General features: G+C 36.8%; 1 protein-coding gene across 1 annotated transcript in view; it reads right to left on the bottom strand.

The window, feature by feature from the left end:
• ADGB (androglobin) overlaps positions 1-15,803 on the bottom strand; it is a 193,783-nt gene that overhangs the window by 129,073 nt on the left and 48,907 nt on the right. Inside the window, exons 2-5 of the mRNA XM_089922105.1 lie at positions 15,642-15,798; positions 10,906-10,998; positions 7,256-7,327; positions 5,094-5,303 (exon numbers count right to left, since the gene is read on the bottom strand). Coding sequence (XP_089778231.1) covers positions 5,094-5,303; positions 7,256-7,327; positions 10,906-10,998; positions 15,642-15,798 — 532 coding nt within the window. The remainder of the gene's footprint in view (positions 1-5,093; positions 5,304-7,255; positions 7,328-10,905; positions 10,999-15,641; positions 15,799-15,803) is intronic.

Genomic DNA, 15,803 nt, shown 5'->3' with positions numbered 1-15,803 from the left:
AAAGATAATATGTTTTTTATATGGATAGACAGATGGCAACAGGGGAAAAGTATTGGTCTCAAGGTGTGAGTTTCTCTGTTTATTCAGAGATAAATGAAAGCACTCAGAGAAAGGCTGCCAAGAGCAATACGTATCTAAAGTGGAGGGCAATAACTTAATTGCTTCTTGCAAGGAGCCCAAGGAATGCTGACATTGAAAAGCACCTGAGGAGCCCACATGTGGCCCAGTAGCAGTGTTATCACTGCCAGGTGAAGGAAGAGAGAAAACTTCTCTGTTTTATAAAACTGTTTTTTATGCTACCCAATAAATTTTTGATTGATGTCAAAGAAACTTGAGGCTATTTACTTACAATCCAAACTGGAAAAAGTGGAAAAACTTTTACAGAAGAAACAATATGCTGGTGTAAAAATCTGAACTTTAAATGTCATGCCTAGAGGCTCTCATTGGTTGGTTTACTTTGAAGAAATGACTAAGGTGATTGCTTCAAGAGACAACAGGAAAGGGGGAGGAGAATATATGTAATAAGGCAGAGAAGGAAAAAATCAATGTCCAATAAGAAACAAATGAGAAGGTATCAATAAATGGAAGAAAACAAACAGTGAGGTGTATGCCTTAAGGTGTACAAGATGGGACAGTGGAAGGAAAATAGATGTAGGGTAGAGGATGTATCTCCAGTACATTATCCTGAATCAAGCAGTAGAGGGTAACAACGAATATTCTTACGAACACCTTTCTTAAATATTTGCAGTGAAAACCAAAGGATATACATGTAAATAGTGAATTAGAATTGGAAGAGGAAAAAAATCAAAAATTAAATTGTGTGTCTGGAAAGGGACAAGAAAAGAAAGTAGCAATATACTTTATCTTGTCGGAAATAATTTACCCTAATACTTTATTACACCTCATCTGCAAAGAGGTGTTGACTCAGCCCCACCATCTGGGAATTAGGGAGAGAGAGGTAGAAATGTCTGCTCCTAGCCCAGAGAGAACAGATTTCTACCAGCCAGAAAACCAGGTAGCCATATCTATCACATGAACACAGCCTCTGAAACAGCAAAGTTCTTGTTTTGGTCCCTTTAACAATTGCATCTGTCTATCTATTTATTATCATTGCTATCAGTGCTCTTCTATAGCCTTCTAGGACTACAGTCCCAATTTTGAAGAATGGACCAAAGGAGAGGAGGACCAGCAGGACAGTGTTGTAATTTGGCTTGTGTGTATTTACTTTACAAAAAGAACTGCAGATTGGACCAACTGTGAAAACAAGAAATATATATTTGGACAAAAGACCTGGAAAAAGAAAACATCTATAAGGTAATAGCTTCTTATATATATTTCCATATACTAATGAATACACTAAGTGGATGGGATGCTGGACGCTTCATACTCAGTGCTACAGAGAAAAATGAAGCAGAGACAGGGGAGAGAGTGTCAGGGTTTCAGATAGGGTGGAGAGTAAAGGCTCAGAATGAGTGTCTGAAACACTAAACCCAGGAGATACTCGGGCATTCTAATACAGAAAGGTTGTTATCTATGTATTCCATATGTAACCAAATTATCATTCACATAAGAATGATACATAAAGGAAAATAGACCTCAATATTAAGTTACCCCAAATAAATCACATGTATATTCTAAGTGAATAAAACTTTGGAATGCATACTCCATCTGAATGAAAGATGAATCAAAATAAAATACTCAAGAGAGAGGAAACTGTATTAAAAAAAACAAACAAACAATGATGAGGACTAACCCTTTTATATAGAGAATAAGGGATAAATAATTATAAATATGTGTTCAAAGATAAATACTAGAAAAAATGTTTACTCAAAAAACATACCTTTTATATATAGAATAAGGGATAAATAATTATAAATATGTATTCAAAGATAAATACTAGAAAAAACGTTTACTCAAAAAACATACCTTTTATATATAGAATAAGGGATAATTATAAATATGTGTTCAAAGATAAATACTAGAAAAAATGTTTACTCAAAAAACATACCTTTTATATATAGAATAAGGGATAAATAATTATAAATATGTGTTCAAAGATAAATATTAGAAAAAATGTTTACTCAAAAAACATATATACCAAGAAAACATTGAAATAAGAGTATTAGGTGGATTTTATTCTAAAAAACCAAAACAAACTATAAATTCATAATAATTAAAGCAATATGGTGTCTGAATAGGATAAGGAAGATAGTGAAAGAAAATAGAATCCAAAACCAAACACAGTCAAATTGGAAATTAGTTTATGATAAAAGTGGTTTTTAAAATCAGTGGGTAAAAGGTAGAAGATTCAGTATGTAATGCTGGGGCAACTGGCTGAGGTTTTGGAATAAAAAATAAACCAGTTCTTCATTTCTCACAGTAGATAAAACAAAAGATCCAGACATTAAAATAAAACTAAGGGGAAATATTTTTTGTTTTCTTGAAACAGTATCTTACTTTAAATGATAAAAATTCCTAGACTCTGTAAAGAAAAACAATGACATAATTGACTACATAAAAATTACAAGTCTCAGTTGGGTGGAAGACACATAGCTAAAAGACCAATTTAAAAAATGCTTTCTTTATATTCACATATATTATTACCTACAACATATAAAAGAACACTTACAATTCCATAACAAAACTTTAAATAACCTGTTTTATAAGTAGGCAAGATATAGGCAATTTAAGAAGTATATAAAGGATGTACAGGTTTGATGGGATGCCAGAAGAACTAAGCAAGTTTGGGCAAAGGAACCACAGCAAAGTCATATTTCAGGAGAATCAGGCAGAGCGTTGCCTATGATCACTGTGCATCCCCTCTATTTTTGCATCTTGACTTAAGAACCACTGTTGGGCAAGAGAGCATCTGGGAAGCCGATCATGTGCTTTTCCCCTGGCTCTACCAAGGGGCAGGAGGAAGAACAAACCATCTCTTTGGCTTCCACAACTGGAGGGAGCAGTGGGGAGAGAGAGAAGGAAGGAAAGAACACAGGAAAAGAGGGAAGGAAACTATAGTGCTGAGAGTCTACTATTTGTCAGGACCTTTGCTACGTTCTTTTACGTAATTACCACATTTTATTGTCACCTGTATTTGTACCATGATATATTACATGCCTGTTCTCTTGAGATAGGCGGTCCCTTTGCCTTTGCGTGCAAGGAACTCTGAGAGGCCCATATGGCCCTACAAGTGGCTCTAGAAATGCTGAGGGCCAGCAAAGCTTTCTGTCAAGTCTCAGTGAGCATGAATACAACCATGCACTTCAGTGATGAGTGCCAGCAAGTGGCCTGCAAAATAATTCATACGGAATCAGTTGAATCACTCAGTGCTCAGCAGTCTAGCAGCATCCCTCACAGGCCATTCCTCAGGTGAGACCAAAGAGGAACCAGAAGAAGCCACTGGACATGAGGTTCAGTCTTTCTGACTCCCGGACCTCTTCGCTCAAGGACTACACTATCACAGGTTAAATGACGGCAGCAGACTGACATTTCCAAATTGGACTAAATACATTAAAAAACAATTCTGAATCTAGGTAGGTTTGGGTTTCCGAGGAAGCAGTACAGTTAAAGAGAAATAAATCACATATTCTTTGCAAAATGGAATATAGTGTTAATAAACGTCGACCCCTATCCAGGAGAAAACTGGAAAAGAAGGAAGGATGTCAGGAAGCAGAGAGAGAGGAGGGTGATGGGGGAGAAACTAACGGCGTTGGTTTAATGTTCTGCTTATGCTGTTTTAAAGTCTTAATAATTTTGAACTTCGTCCCACCTCAAGTTTAGGCAAATGTGCAGAAGTGGAGCCAAACACCCAGGCATCGGACCTCGTCACTCCTCCCGCATTTCCCTTCCTTCTACAACCTGACACTGTCCTCTGTGTACCCATGCTCTTAATGCCATATCCTCCCTGTCACTCCTCCGAACACACTTAATACTCTAAAGTCTACTCAGCCAAACCTGCCTCCTGACTGGTAAACAGAGAAGATAACGGAAATTAGGAGGTTATGTTCTCTCCTAACAACGTTTTGACTTTCAAGGTCTTTCTGTGACTATCAAAAACAACAACACTCCTATTTTGGGTATCAGAAGCTAAGATTACCTTCTTTACCTTCCCACTGTGGTGATCCTATTAATTCCTAAGCATTGGCCTTTCAACAGTCCCCATCCCAGGAGGACAGATGGCTCCGGCTCATTAAGGAAAAAGTCATGTTCTTAGAAATACAGAATGGAATGATCCCCTTTCCTCATGCCTTCAAATGTTCAAAAAGATTCTTTCTCTGTGACCAGGACCAACTTCATGGGTATGTGACCTGTGCAGTCACATGGAGGCCCACACTCAGAAGGACCTCATGCTTTGTTTAAAGTGCTGATACCACTGTCTTGAAATCCTTAACAATTTTTGAACAAAAGGCTCTGCAAATCATGTAGCTGGGCCTGCCTGTGACTCTGGGCCTTTAGAAAAGAGCATTCATTCCACCATTAAGAACCCAAAGGTGTTTAATGTAACCTAGCATTGCTAAATGTGGTGTGGGTCTATTTTGCCGTATTAACTAAGAGGTTTTGAATTTTCTATTTGTGCTTCTTACTATCCCATTTGCTTCTTTTCAGGCAGAGGTAAAATACTTCCTGTGTCAGAGTGAGATTTGCTAACACTAAAACACATCTCAAGTTCAGAACAAAAAACGGATCAGATCAGGCCTGTCAGTAGCATATACCAAGAGAGGACTGGACCACGCTCAAGCTCAAGCTCTCTCTCCTGTCCATGACCCTGATGCCACATCAAAGAGGGGAGAGCCCTGTGCGTCCACCTGCCTACCCAGCCCGCCTACCTGGGACGGGTGAGGGAGCAGAGGGCCACCCCTCCATGGTCCTCGCAGCATCAGTTTAAAAAGCACAGGGGACTGGCATCACAGGGGATACAACTGTGTTGTTTTTAATCTCAAATTACATATGCAGGACATCCCCCCAGTAGATACTCAGCTGATAGCCTTCGTAAACTGCCTCATCTTCTACTAGCTTCATTATCGGCATGTAAGAAAACTATATTTCAATATGAGAGACACACAAATTTTTAATGCATGTGAACACAAACTTACCATCCAGTAAAGTTTCACAACATACTTTCCATAGCTATTGAACAAGGGAATGTGACCCTTCACAGCCTTGCACAGAGAGTAAATGTGTTCCCAGGGCTTCCAGACCAGAAGAGGAGGTTCCGCTGCAGTCCCTTTAAAATAATTGTTCAAAGCACCCCCATTGAATATCTTCCACATGGCGTAGATTTCGCTGATAATCCATCTCATCAGCTAGAGATAAAAACCAGTAGTGTTCATTAGTTATTTTTCAGTTGTTGGCACTGTAATTTGAAAGGGGGTGGGGAGAACAGTTGAAAATCTACTTTCAGTGGTAATGTTAGATTCTACATGTAGTATATCCCACATTTTGATTTCTGACCTACAGAATGGTCATAGATCTTGCTTTTATCTTCAAAAAATATAGTCATAATACAAGCTAAAAAGTCTTAGCTAAGAGCTGTCTTCCAGAGTAAACGTCAGTGATTTGACATTGACCTCCATATTAGTTGTGTGCATGTGTGTGACAGAAAAGGAGGGAGGAGAGAGGGAGACAATGTTCCTGAGAGCAATGATGATTTTATTTTGGAATTAACATTATATAAAGGATTGAGCTACTCTTCTGTAAATGTTGAGAAGTTTGAGAAGGAAATGATCCCTTTAAGTCTATAAAACCAATTAGACAAGCAACGAGACATAGGAAAGAATTAAAATTACACACACACTTTACTCTAAGTCTCATATTCATGTGTTGATCTGCAGGTGCAGAAGTGCTCCAAGTAAAACTCCCAACTGCAGGGTTTTCAACAGGCAGCAAGGAACAGTGGAGAGTTGAACTTCAGAGTATGTTTTACTGCCTGGTTTGTAAGGAGATTAAATACTTGAGACTAACATCATAAGATTTATGTTTTCCTTAATTTGGTTATCTAGAAAATTTCTTAAAGTTTGGTGAAATTGAAAAAGACAAATCAGATATCCTCCTGTATACCTGGAGATTTTACTACCGAATTATTTTATACTTCCTTTGTGGAATCTAAAATATGACCCAAACGAACCTATCTGTGAAACAGAAACAGGCTTACAGACATGGAGAACAGACTTGTGGTTGCCAAGGGGGAGGGGGATGTGGGAAGGATGAAGTAGGAGTTTGGGCTTAGCAGATGCAAACTATTATATACAGAATGGATGAATAACAAGGTCCTACTGTAGAGCACAGGGAGCTATATTCAATATCCTGTGATAAACCATAATGGAAAAGATAAAAAAGAATATATATATATATATATATATATATATATCTGAATCACTTTGCTGTACCGCAGAAATTAAGACAACATTGTAAATCAACTATATTTCAATACATAAATATTTTACACTTCCCTTGAGAAATGATATGCTAAAGTCTACGTAGGTTTAGAATTCATAAAATAAGCGTATTTTAGACTAAACCATAAAACATAAAACAATTCAGAGATAATTTTATAGTAATCAGTACAACCTGGCTGAAGAAAAAATATTTTGATTTTAATATTGGTCAAGATGTTAAAGATCAGAAAGACAAAATGTTTAAATGGATAATGACTATGCCCCACTCCTCTGACTGGACCTTAGGAGAAAATAATCAAAAAGCCTGTTTCTGATGTAACTACCTTAGGGGAGTGGAACAGGTCTGCTTCTGATGGATAGAGCCCTGGGTGGAGAGTGGGGAGGTGTGTTTCCACGTGCTGTAAGACTGCTGCACTGAAAATCTGGTTTGTTTCAATGAGGTGTTGCATTTGAGCTGTATCCCCTGATTTCTCCACATTAGCAAGCCAAACAACACCGAACACCTTACTCTTGGACATGATGTAGGGCCAGAATGGCAACAACTTTATGTCAATTGCTAGGCACATGGATCCAGAGGAGAAATGCCTAGATGGTGTGTACTGGGCTACCCTGGTCCATGGGCGGGAGAACAGGGGCATAAGCAGTGCTAATATTAACATCTTCCCCACCTGTTCTCCCTCTACTCAATTAAAGAGCCTTCTCTTCCTCTTTGAGTGTCTGGCTTATGAAATATTCAGTTATACCAGAACTTAAAGGTGAGCAAGACAGCAATGAAACTGACTGACTGGGAATTGCTTAAGGGCGGGTCCCAAAGGCATTCTGCAGCCAGGCTTTTCTTAGGTTGATACTTCCCTACTTACCTCACTGCAGAGTAAATGCTCATTTGCTGAAAACAAGTCAAACAGGATTTCGTTTTTCACAACCACTGGAGCCTGAAATATATATATATACATACATACATATATATATATATATAGAGAGAGAGAGAGAGAGAGAGATCACTATTTAGGAAAAGTAAAGGAAATGTAGCTTAATGAAACAGTTTCATGTGCTGCAAACAGGCCAAACTCAATTTCATTTCTCACAACCAGAGGAATTAGAAGAAATTAAAAAATAATCATATTATTCTATAAGATAACACTGTTAGAGCTGTAGGTGACATTAATTTAATAATGTAATACCTATAAAATACAGTATTTTAACATATAATAAAATGTTGTAAGATATAACATATGCAGATAAATTTAGCATGCATAAACTCACAAACTGAAAGTTTAAAACCTGATTTGAAATTTAAATTAACCACTCAAGTTAAACCTGAAGTTTAGTTAACATCTGGTAGCTAGAAAAATGTCTTCATCTTGGATAAAAAATATTAGCTGAGACAGCTTATTAAAATCTTGCTCAACTTTAAATATTGCTATGTCTTTTAAAGTTAATATGGTGGTCATTAATTAATTGGTATATATCTAAGTTTGGTTTTATATTTAGACCACCTTTTATATTTAGACCAAAATATGACTTGTAACAGTTTTTAAAATTAGTTACAATTAATATCAACCTTATATATTTAACATATCAAAATAAAATGAAAGTTGCTTTGATTAGCAAACTAGATTTTTTTTTTTTTTTTTGCAGTACGTGGGCCTCTCACTGTTGTGGCCTCTCCCGTTGCGGAGCACAGGCTCCGGATGCGCAGGCTCAGCGGCCATGGCTCACGGGCCCAGCCGCTCCGCGGCAAGTGGGATCCTTCCAGACCGGGGCACGAACCCGTGTCCCCTGCATGGGCAGGCGGACTCTCAACCACTGCGCCACCAGGGAAGCCCCCAAGCTAGATTTTTATAGAAGCTAATGCCATCAATTACTCTCAATCATCTGTATTACTAGCATCTTGAAAACTCAATAAAATATTTTTATATGTCTGAGAAAAATTTACCTAAAACTACCTTGAAGGCCTGAATTGACTCTTATGTTCATAATTTATAAACATAATTTATAAAATTACATATATATAACTTTATGTTTATATATATATTATTCTGGTTTGTCTGATTGTGATGCAACACTTCTAAAATGCCTATACCTTTCAGTATGTACCAAATGCATTAAAATTGACTATAGATTAAATACGTATATAGATGTCTAAGGTTTGACGGGTTAGACAATAGTCATCTGCTGACAAATGAAAAGGAGGAACTGACAGTTTCTAAAAGACAACAAATATGAAGACAGAGGTCTCTGCAATGGTATTTTAGCATCTTTATCCCCTATACCTATACCTGGGGCAAGACAAAGTTTTAGACATCTTACATCCGTTTAATATAATCAATATTGAAGGACCTGGGCCACCAATATCTGGTTCTTAGAAATAAACCAATCTGATTATTCACTCTGCTCTTAGGGCTTGTGAACCCCCTTGGGTGGAATGGTCCATGTTGACTCTGATATCTGAAATTTAGGCTTTTAAGTTTTTTAGTAAGTTAGCTTCTCTTTGACTTAAATCATGTCCTTTGATTTCATATTTTACTTAGTGTTCTGGGGTATGTTTCTAGTGCTCTTTAAATTGTGGGTTGCAATTATTTAGTGATTCATGAAATCATTTAATGGGTCAGGACTATATACATATATATATACACACACATAGATATATCTATAAGATGTGTCAGGAATATATATATATATATATATCTTTATATATGTGGACTATAATGAAATAGAGTAAATTTCATATAGAAAGGTCATTATTGTTTTGTAATATTTTTGTCTAAACTTTATATATGTCCACATATATATATATATATATATTTTTTTTTTTTTTTTTTGCGGTACACGGGCCTCTCACTGCTGTGGCCTCTCCTGTTGCAGAGCACAGGCTCTGGACGCGCAGGCCCAGCGGCCATGGCCCACGGGCCCAGCCACTCCGCAGCATGCGGGATCCTCCCGGACCAGGGCACGAACCCGCGTCCCCTGCATCAGCAGGCGAACTCTCAACCACTGCGCCACCAGGGAAGCCCTATATATGTCCATATTTAATGAATCTCAATGTAAAATGTATTTATCACTGTGGTCTCATACACTAAAACTTGACAAGCACTATTCTAAAACTTTCCTGCTTAGCTAGACTTTCAGTTTGGGCTGTTCTGGTTCACACTTCAGCATGATGGATCAAGAGAAGGAGTCAGAGCAGAGGGAGAGGAGAGGTAAGGAGACGAATGGCAGCATTTGATAAATACAGGTGCAAGTGTCATTAACAACAATGAATCAATTTATTTTTAGTATAAGTGTATCTTCCAGAACTAAGGTATGCTAAAAGAGTAGAAGGTATAAAACTTTCCTACTTATTCAAACTTACAACACTCACTTCATGGAACTCATATCCTTCATTTGCATGGAATATAAACTCTGCACTTATACTGAGTAGAACCTGAGTGTTATTAATAATACATAAATATTAAGTGCATTATATTAACCTCACAGAATTTGCATTCTTCATTTCAATGTTACCTAACATTATAAGTAATTTAAAGGTATGGTTTTTGTAAATTTGATTTATTTTATTTAAAATGTCTTTCAGATAGGCATTGAATAAATACTCTGATGGACAAAGATGTACCTTTTTATTTTCTAATTTTAATAAATATTTAGGATTTAGGGTTTCTGACTTTCTTAACTAATAACAATAATTGAAAAGCATGACAGATAAATTGTATTTTCTGCATTAGTAACAGTGCTTCTAAAAGCTAAAACTCTTAGGAATAAAATCACTAGGCATAGAAACAGAGATGCAGTGAATTCCATGATTACAGAAGAACCAGCTTCATTATAACCTTTTGACTAGCATTAAATAACTAATTTAGTCTACTGGTTTTCTATGCATTAAATGAAAATGGGAGATTCAAGAAGGGAAAAAAGGCATTAGTGATAATTAAACCCTTGTAAATACCAAATGTATTCAAACTAACATAGCTATTAATTAGGAAGATAGACCAGTAGGTCTAAAGTTTAATGTACGTAAGTGCTATTTAAAATGAAGTTTTCTCGGGTGATGTCCATGTCAGTGTGATTCACATGGGGTTCAGAAATGAAAGTGGCGCTTGGAAAATGATTCAAGAATTCCTGGAATAGAGAGATTCAAGTGCAGATCTCTTGGGCTTGAAAATAAATGCTTATTAACACTAGAGTAAACAGACCTACACCATGTAAGAAGCAGAAAGGAGAAAGTCTGTCAGAAATTAAGGAATAACTTTTTGCAACATTTTAGGTTAAAATTTGACATCATGAAGAGAAGGAAACTTGAGATCCTGAACAAAATTTCATTATTCTCTTGGAAACCAGTATAAACTATATCGATAAATATTTATTTCTAATTTAAAGTCCAAAAAGTAATTACTTTTTCTTACTAAATACCAAGAAAAAATTACCCTAAACAGCTTTTAAAATGCAAATTTTCATAACTAGGATATTATATCTCATAGTTAATACGTATTATAATAGTAAAAATATCTCTTACCTGATTAATTAAAAAATCCTGTGGACGTTTCCAGGAATAAATTTTCAATGATGGTGGTAATTCAATCTTTCCTTCAGGGTCTTCAAAAAAATGCTATATAAAAAATGTATTAAGTATTTTCTCCATATAGTTTTATTAAAACAAAAACAACTCTATCTAATAAAAACAAATACGTGCATTGATCTGATCAATAAATAAGCATTTTTAGAGTAATTTGTGTGTTTGTTCTCAGAGCGAGTTCATGCAGTACTTGGAGAATACTGAAGTTAACAATACTGTATTTAATTAATGAAACCTCGATTACTGAGTAGCAGTTTGATTGCAGAGGAAGCAATCCAAACAAGCATGAGTGGCTTGGGAATGTGAATTAGGTATGGTGGGGAAACAATTTTGGATGGGCCAGATATGGCCACATTTTCCATTGAAAATGTTTTTTTTTAATCTGAGCAGGGAAGATTGAAAAGTATTTACTTATTTTTCAGTTAGAATCATAAAAAAGATGATATGTAAATGAAATCTGTACCTTTGATCTGACTTTCATTTATTGTTTTAATTAAACTTGTTATTTTGAGATAATCATGATTCATAAGCCATTGCATGAAATAATACAGAGAGTTCCTATGTTCTCTACCCAATTTCTTCAGCAGTACCATCTTGCAAAACTATAGAACACAACCAGGATATTGACACTGACACAGCCAAGATATACAGAACATTTCCATCAGCACAAGGATCCTTCTTATGCCCTTTTATAGCCACACCCACCTTCCAACTCCCCAGTCTGTGCTTAATCCCTACCACTTGGCAATCGCTAGTCTTGATGTTTATAATTTTGTCATTTCAGTAATGTTATATGAATGGAACCCACCATATAGTCTATAAACCTTTGGATTGGCTTTATTTCTCTCTCTGCCTAATTCCCTGGAGATTCAATCTATTCAAGTTGTTGCATGTATCAGTAGTTTGTTGTTTATTGCTGAGTAATATTTCATGCTATGGATATTTGTTTGTTTACCACCTGCCCATCGAAGGCCATCTGGGCTGTTTCCAGTTTGAGGCTATTACTAATAAAGCTGCTATGAACATTTGTGTATAGGTTACTGGTTTTTGTGTGAATGTGAATTTCCATTTTTCTGGGATAAATGCTCAAGAATGCAATTAATTCTTTAATTTTTAAGCCCCAACTATGGGTCAATTAGTGAGTTCTGGAGAAAGAATGATATCCATATGCAAGCAGTCTAGCAAGTCAGAGAGACTTCAGGTAGCTGCTATGTAAAAATTCTCATAGCTCATAAAATGGTAGGGGATGGGGGGATCTTTACAAGAAATAACATGACAATTTCTAGGATTACAAACAAAATGCTAAAGGAACACAAACTATCTGTATGGGAAAAAGAAACGTAATTAAATTTCACCTCAGTTAATAGGCACAGGGGAAAATATACTGTTTTGTGATTTTCATCATAATTATATGTTTACCCTAATGCTGGTGTGGCTTGAGAAATGTTATATTTTAGGGCATTGTCTGAGCGTTAAACATAATAAGTGTCTATGTATATCTGGAGCATGTGGTTTATTGTCAAATTTAAGATACTGGAATAATTCAAATGACGATAAAGGCACCCTACCATCTAGTCAAAATGATAGAAGAATGAGTCCTTAAAAGACAAACTGATGTTTTTTCAGGAGCTGTACTAGACTTCTGGGTTTCTCTCACATTGCTTTTTTCCCTGCAAATATTAGTTTAGTAATTTTAAAGTCCCCTATCTGACAATTCCAAAAGAGTCTCCTTTGGATCTGTTTCTATTATCTGATTTTTCCTCTTGATTTTTAGTCACTTGGTTCCGTTTCTCTTCATGTCTGGTAAATTTTGACTGTATGATATATGCTGGATATAAAAATTTATACACGTTCTAAGTGATGATGTCTTCATCCAGAGAGGAGGATTTTATTCCCTTTTGACAGGCAGAGCACAAGATGAATTTGACCTAATCAACACTGGGTCTTAGGATTTGGCAGGACTGGTGTGATTTTGGTTTGTTCTTACTCAATGTGGAATTCTGTAGCCATGTTGAGGCACTAACTAAAAGTCTGGAGTGTTTAGCAAGGTCCCTTCACTTGGTGTACATTGAATCCCATTCTCTACCTATCATCTTGAAATCTTTTCTCAATTATTAAGCTTCCAGGCTGCTGCTTTTTACTCATTTGCTCAGCAGCAAAAGCTTCACACTCACAGCTTAGGAGGTAGACAAATGTCTCAAAATAAAATTGTACGCAAAATTTACAGATCACTTCTCTGTAGTTACCTGTGAGATCTGGGTTCAAGTTCTGGCTGCTTTGGCAGTCCCAGACAATATCCTCCTTCCCTTCAGCCCAGAAAAACTGACATAAGCCCCAGGCCACTACACTGTGCTTGCTTTCTAATTGCCATGCCTTGAATTAATAAATGTCTTTGAGGAAAAAAATAGTGGGGCTCATCCCATTGTGATTCCCTTTTCTCCAGGATTTGAGCCCCTCATATTGTTAATGCTAATCCTTCCATGTCATTTTGCTTTAGGTATATTTCTTACATCCACCTTACAGTACTTTATCGTATACTTCTTAATTTGGTTCACCCATCATATCCTTTTCTTGCTGAGGAAGTGAGACATAATGCTGGACTTATAGGGGAGGGTTGGGCATCTGAGGCTGATTTCCTGATCACTAGCCTCACATCTAAAGAAGTGGCCTTTGTAAAATTCCAAGGATAACTGCCATGGTTGCATGCTTAAGGCAATTTATCCTGGTAAAATATGGATGCTGCAAATCATGGCTCAGAGCTAATGTGCCACCATATCATAGAAATGCAGTCACAGTGCTTGGAGGGTCCATGACTCACTCCAGTGGGGAAACTATTGCTTCCTGAGCTATGAATGCTGAGGTTGTGGAACAGAACTGGGGGTGGAAAGCAAGTTTCTATCCCAGATGGCACCACTCTGCACCGTCGCAATAACCAGGACTTGAGCTGTGCTCTCCTACCTTGTGAAAGCTGCGGTGGCAGAATGGGGTGTTAGTTAAGGTTCTGAAGCGTCACCCCCTATTGGAATAGCCCCTGTTCACAGCAGAAGTAGGGCTAGTGTTTCCAAAATCATGCAGTTTTATACATCAGCCAGCAATAGTCCTATATGTTGACCCCAAATGAAATGGACATCAACTGTCCATTTGACCAGCGCACTTATTACTGCTCCAGTCTCAATGGTTTTCCTCCAACAAATGTTCTTCCAACAGACTTGCCCTTGTTTCAGTAACATTAAGTTCAAGAATTTGATACCTGACCTTCCAGAGATCTGTAAGAATTTTTCATAGTCATCTAATAAAGATATGTTTGCATTCTAAGGTCCTCAAAATGTTGTTTTATATGCTATTTCTTATTTCAAAGTTTTCAGGTACTTCTGCTTTTCCCTTCCCCGTTGATCCTTCACAATTTGGAGTGACTCATCTCTGGATCTTTTCCAGAGCTCAGCTGCTCAACTGAGGATTTACACAATCTATCTTGCTGATGAAAATTCACAGACAATCCCCATAAGATCTGAATTTCTATAAAATATGTAGAATATGACCATTTTCATTTGAACCCAGAGAGTTCAAAAGTCCTTTGCATCTAGAAGTTCCATAATCACCTTAGGCATGGTACAAAGAATGCACTCCCTCACATATTGTTATTTGAAATTGTTCAAATACTAACAGTGTCAGTAATTAGTTATAATTATTGAGTATCTTTTGTAAACAAATTACTGATATGAATCATGCAGTTGGTGACTGCATTTTGTGAACAAAATGTAAATGCTAATAAGTACCATTTCAGAGTGCTTTATGCAAATAAAGACACTAGAGTTCAACCTAGTCATTATGGTAATTTTGTTTGTGTTTTGAAAACTGTATTGTGTTTTCTTTTTTAATATCTTTTTTGAAGTATAATTACTTTACAATGGTGTGTTTGTTTCTGCTGTATAACAGAGTGAATCAGCTATACGTATACATATATCCCTATATCCCCTCCCTCTGCATGTATTGTGTTTTAAAAGTACTTTTGTTGAATGAATTACTGCACCAAATAAATGGGTCATATTTAAAATGCAACCCAGACCAGTACCTTCTATAAAGAAGTTTTTAGAAGAAAGACATTTTTAAGTAAGCAAAAGAACCTAAAATAATATAACTGGAAAATGTAGCAACCCCATTCTCAGCTCCAATCTCAGGGACACAGCATGTTTAAAAGCTACAGGTAAATGAAGAGTAACCTAGATTTTTACCCAAATACCTTGGGGGGAAGATATTAAGAAGGATTCAATTCTTATAGTAACATCTCTTAAAAATTCATCTTGCCTGTAATCTCCAAATAACAGCTCACAGTTTCGTGGGGGGCTCTCGTTTTCTAAACCACCATCTCTAAATGTCTGGTTCCCAATTCTGTTCAAAATCCACTTGCTAGCCTGTTCTATCAGTTTTCCCTTTTTTTCATTATGACTCTTTGGTCATTTCTCTCCTCCCATTTACTCAAATGTGATTCACCAAAGCTCAGGACTAAGGCTTGGAAAGACAAGGTAGGATGGGGGGAGGCATGGCAGAGAAAGACAAAATTTCTCTTTTGAGTGGAGGCTGTGGAGAAGAGGGAGCACGTGCACACGTTAACAAATCCTATTCCATTATACGATTAAACACCAAAATGAAATCTAGTCATAGTCAAGTCTACTTACAAGTACAGGGCTTTTCCCTGTTTTGTCCTTTTCTTTTGCACCTTTGCCTGCATCCCACTTTTCAGCATTTATGTCTGCCTCGCTCCATTCTGGCCAGATTGGAAATTTCCCCTTCTTCTGTTCACTGGGTTGCACATTACTGCCAAAAGGGAACTGACTAGA

This window comes from Delphinapterus leucas, chromosome 12 (assembly GCF_059928025.1).
Source record: "Delphinapterus leucas isolate spDelLeu-1000000601 "Yukka" chromosome 12, BTC_Dleu_Yukka2, whole genome shotgun sequence".
NCBI lineage: Eukaryota > Metazoa > Chordata > Mammalia > Artiodactyla > Monodontidae > Delphinapterus > Delphinapterus leucas.
This window is presented reverse-complemented; position numbering and strand designations above follow the sequence as displayed.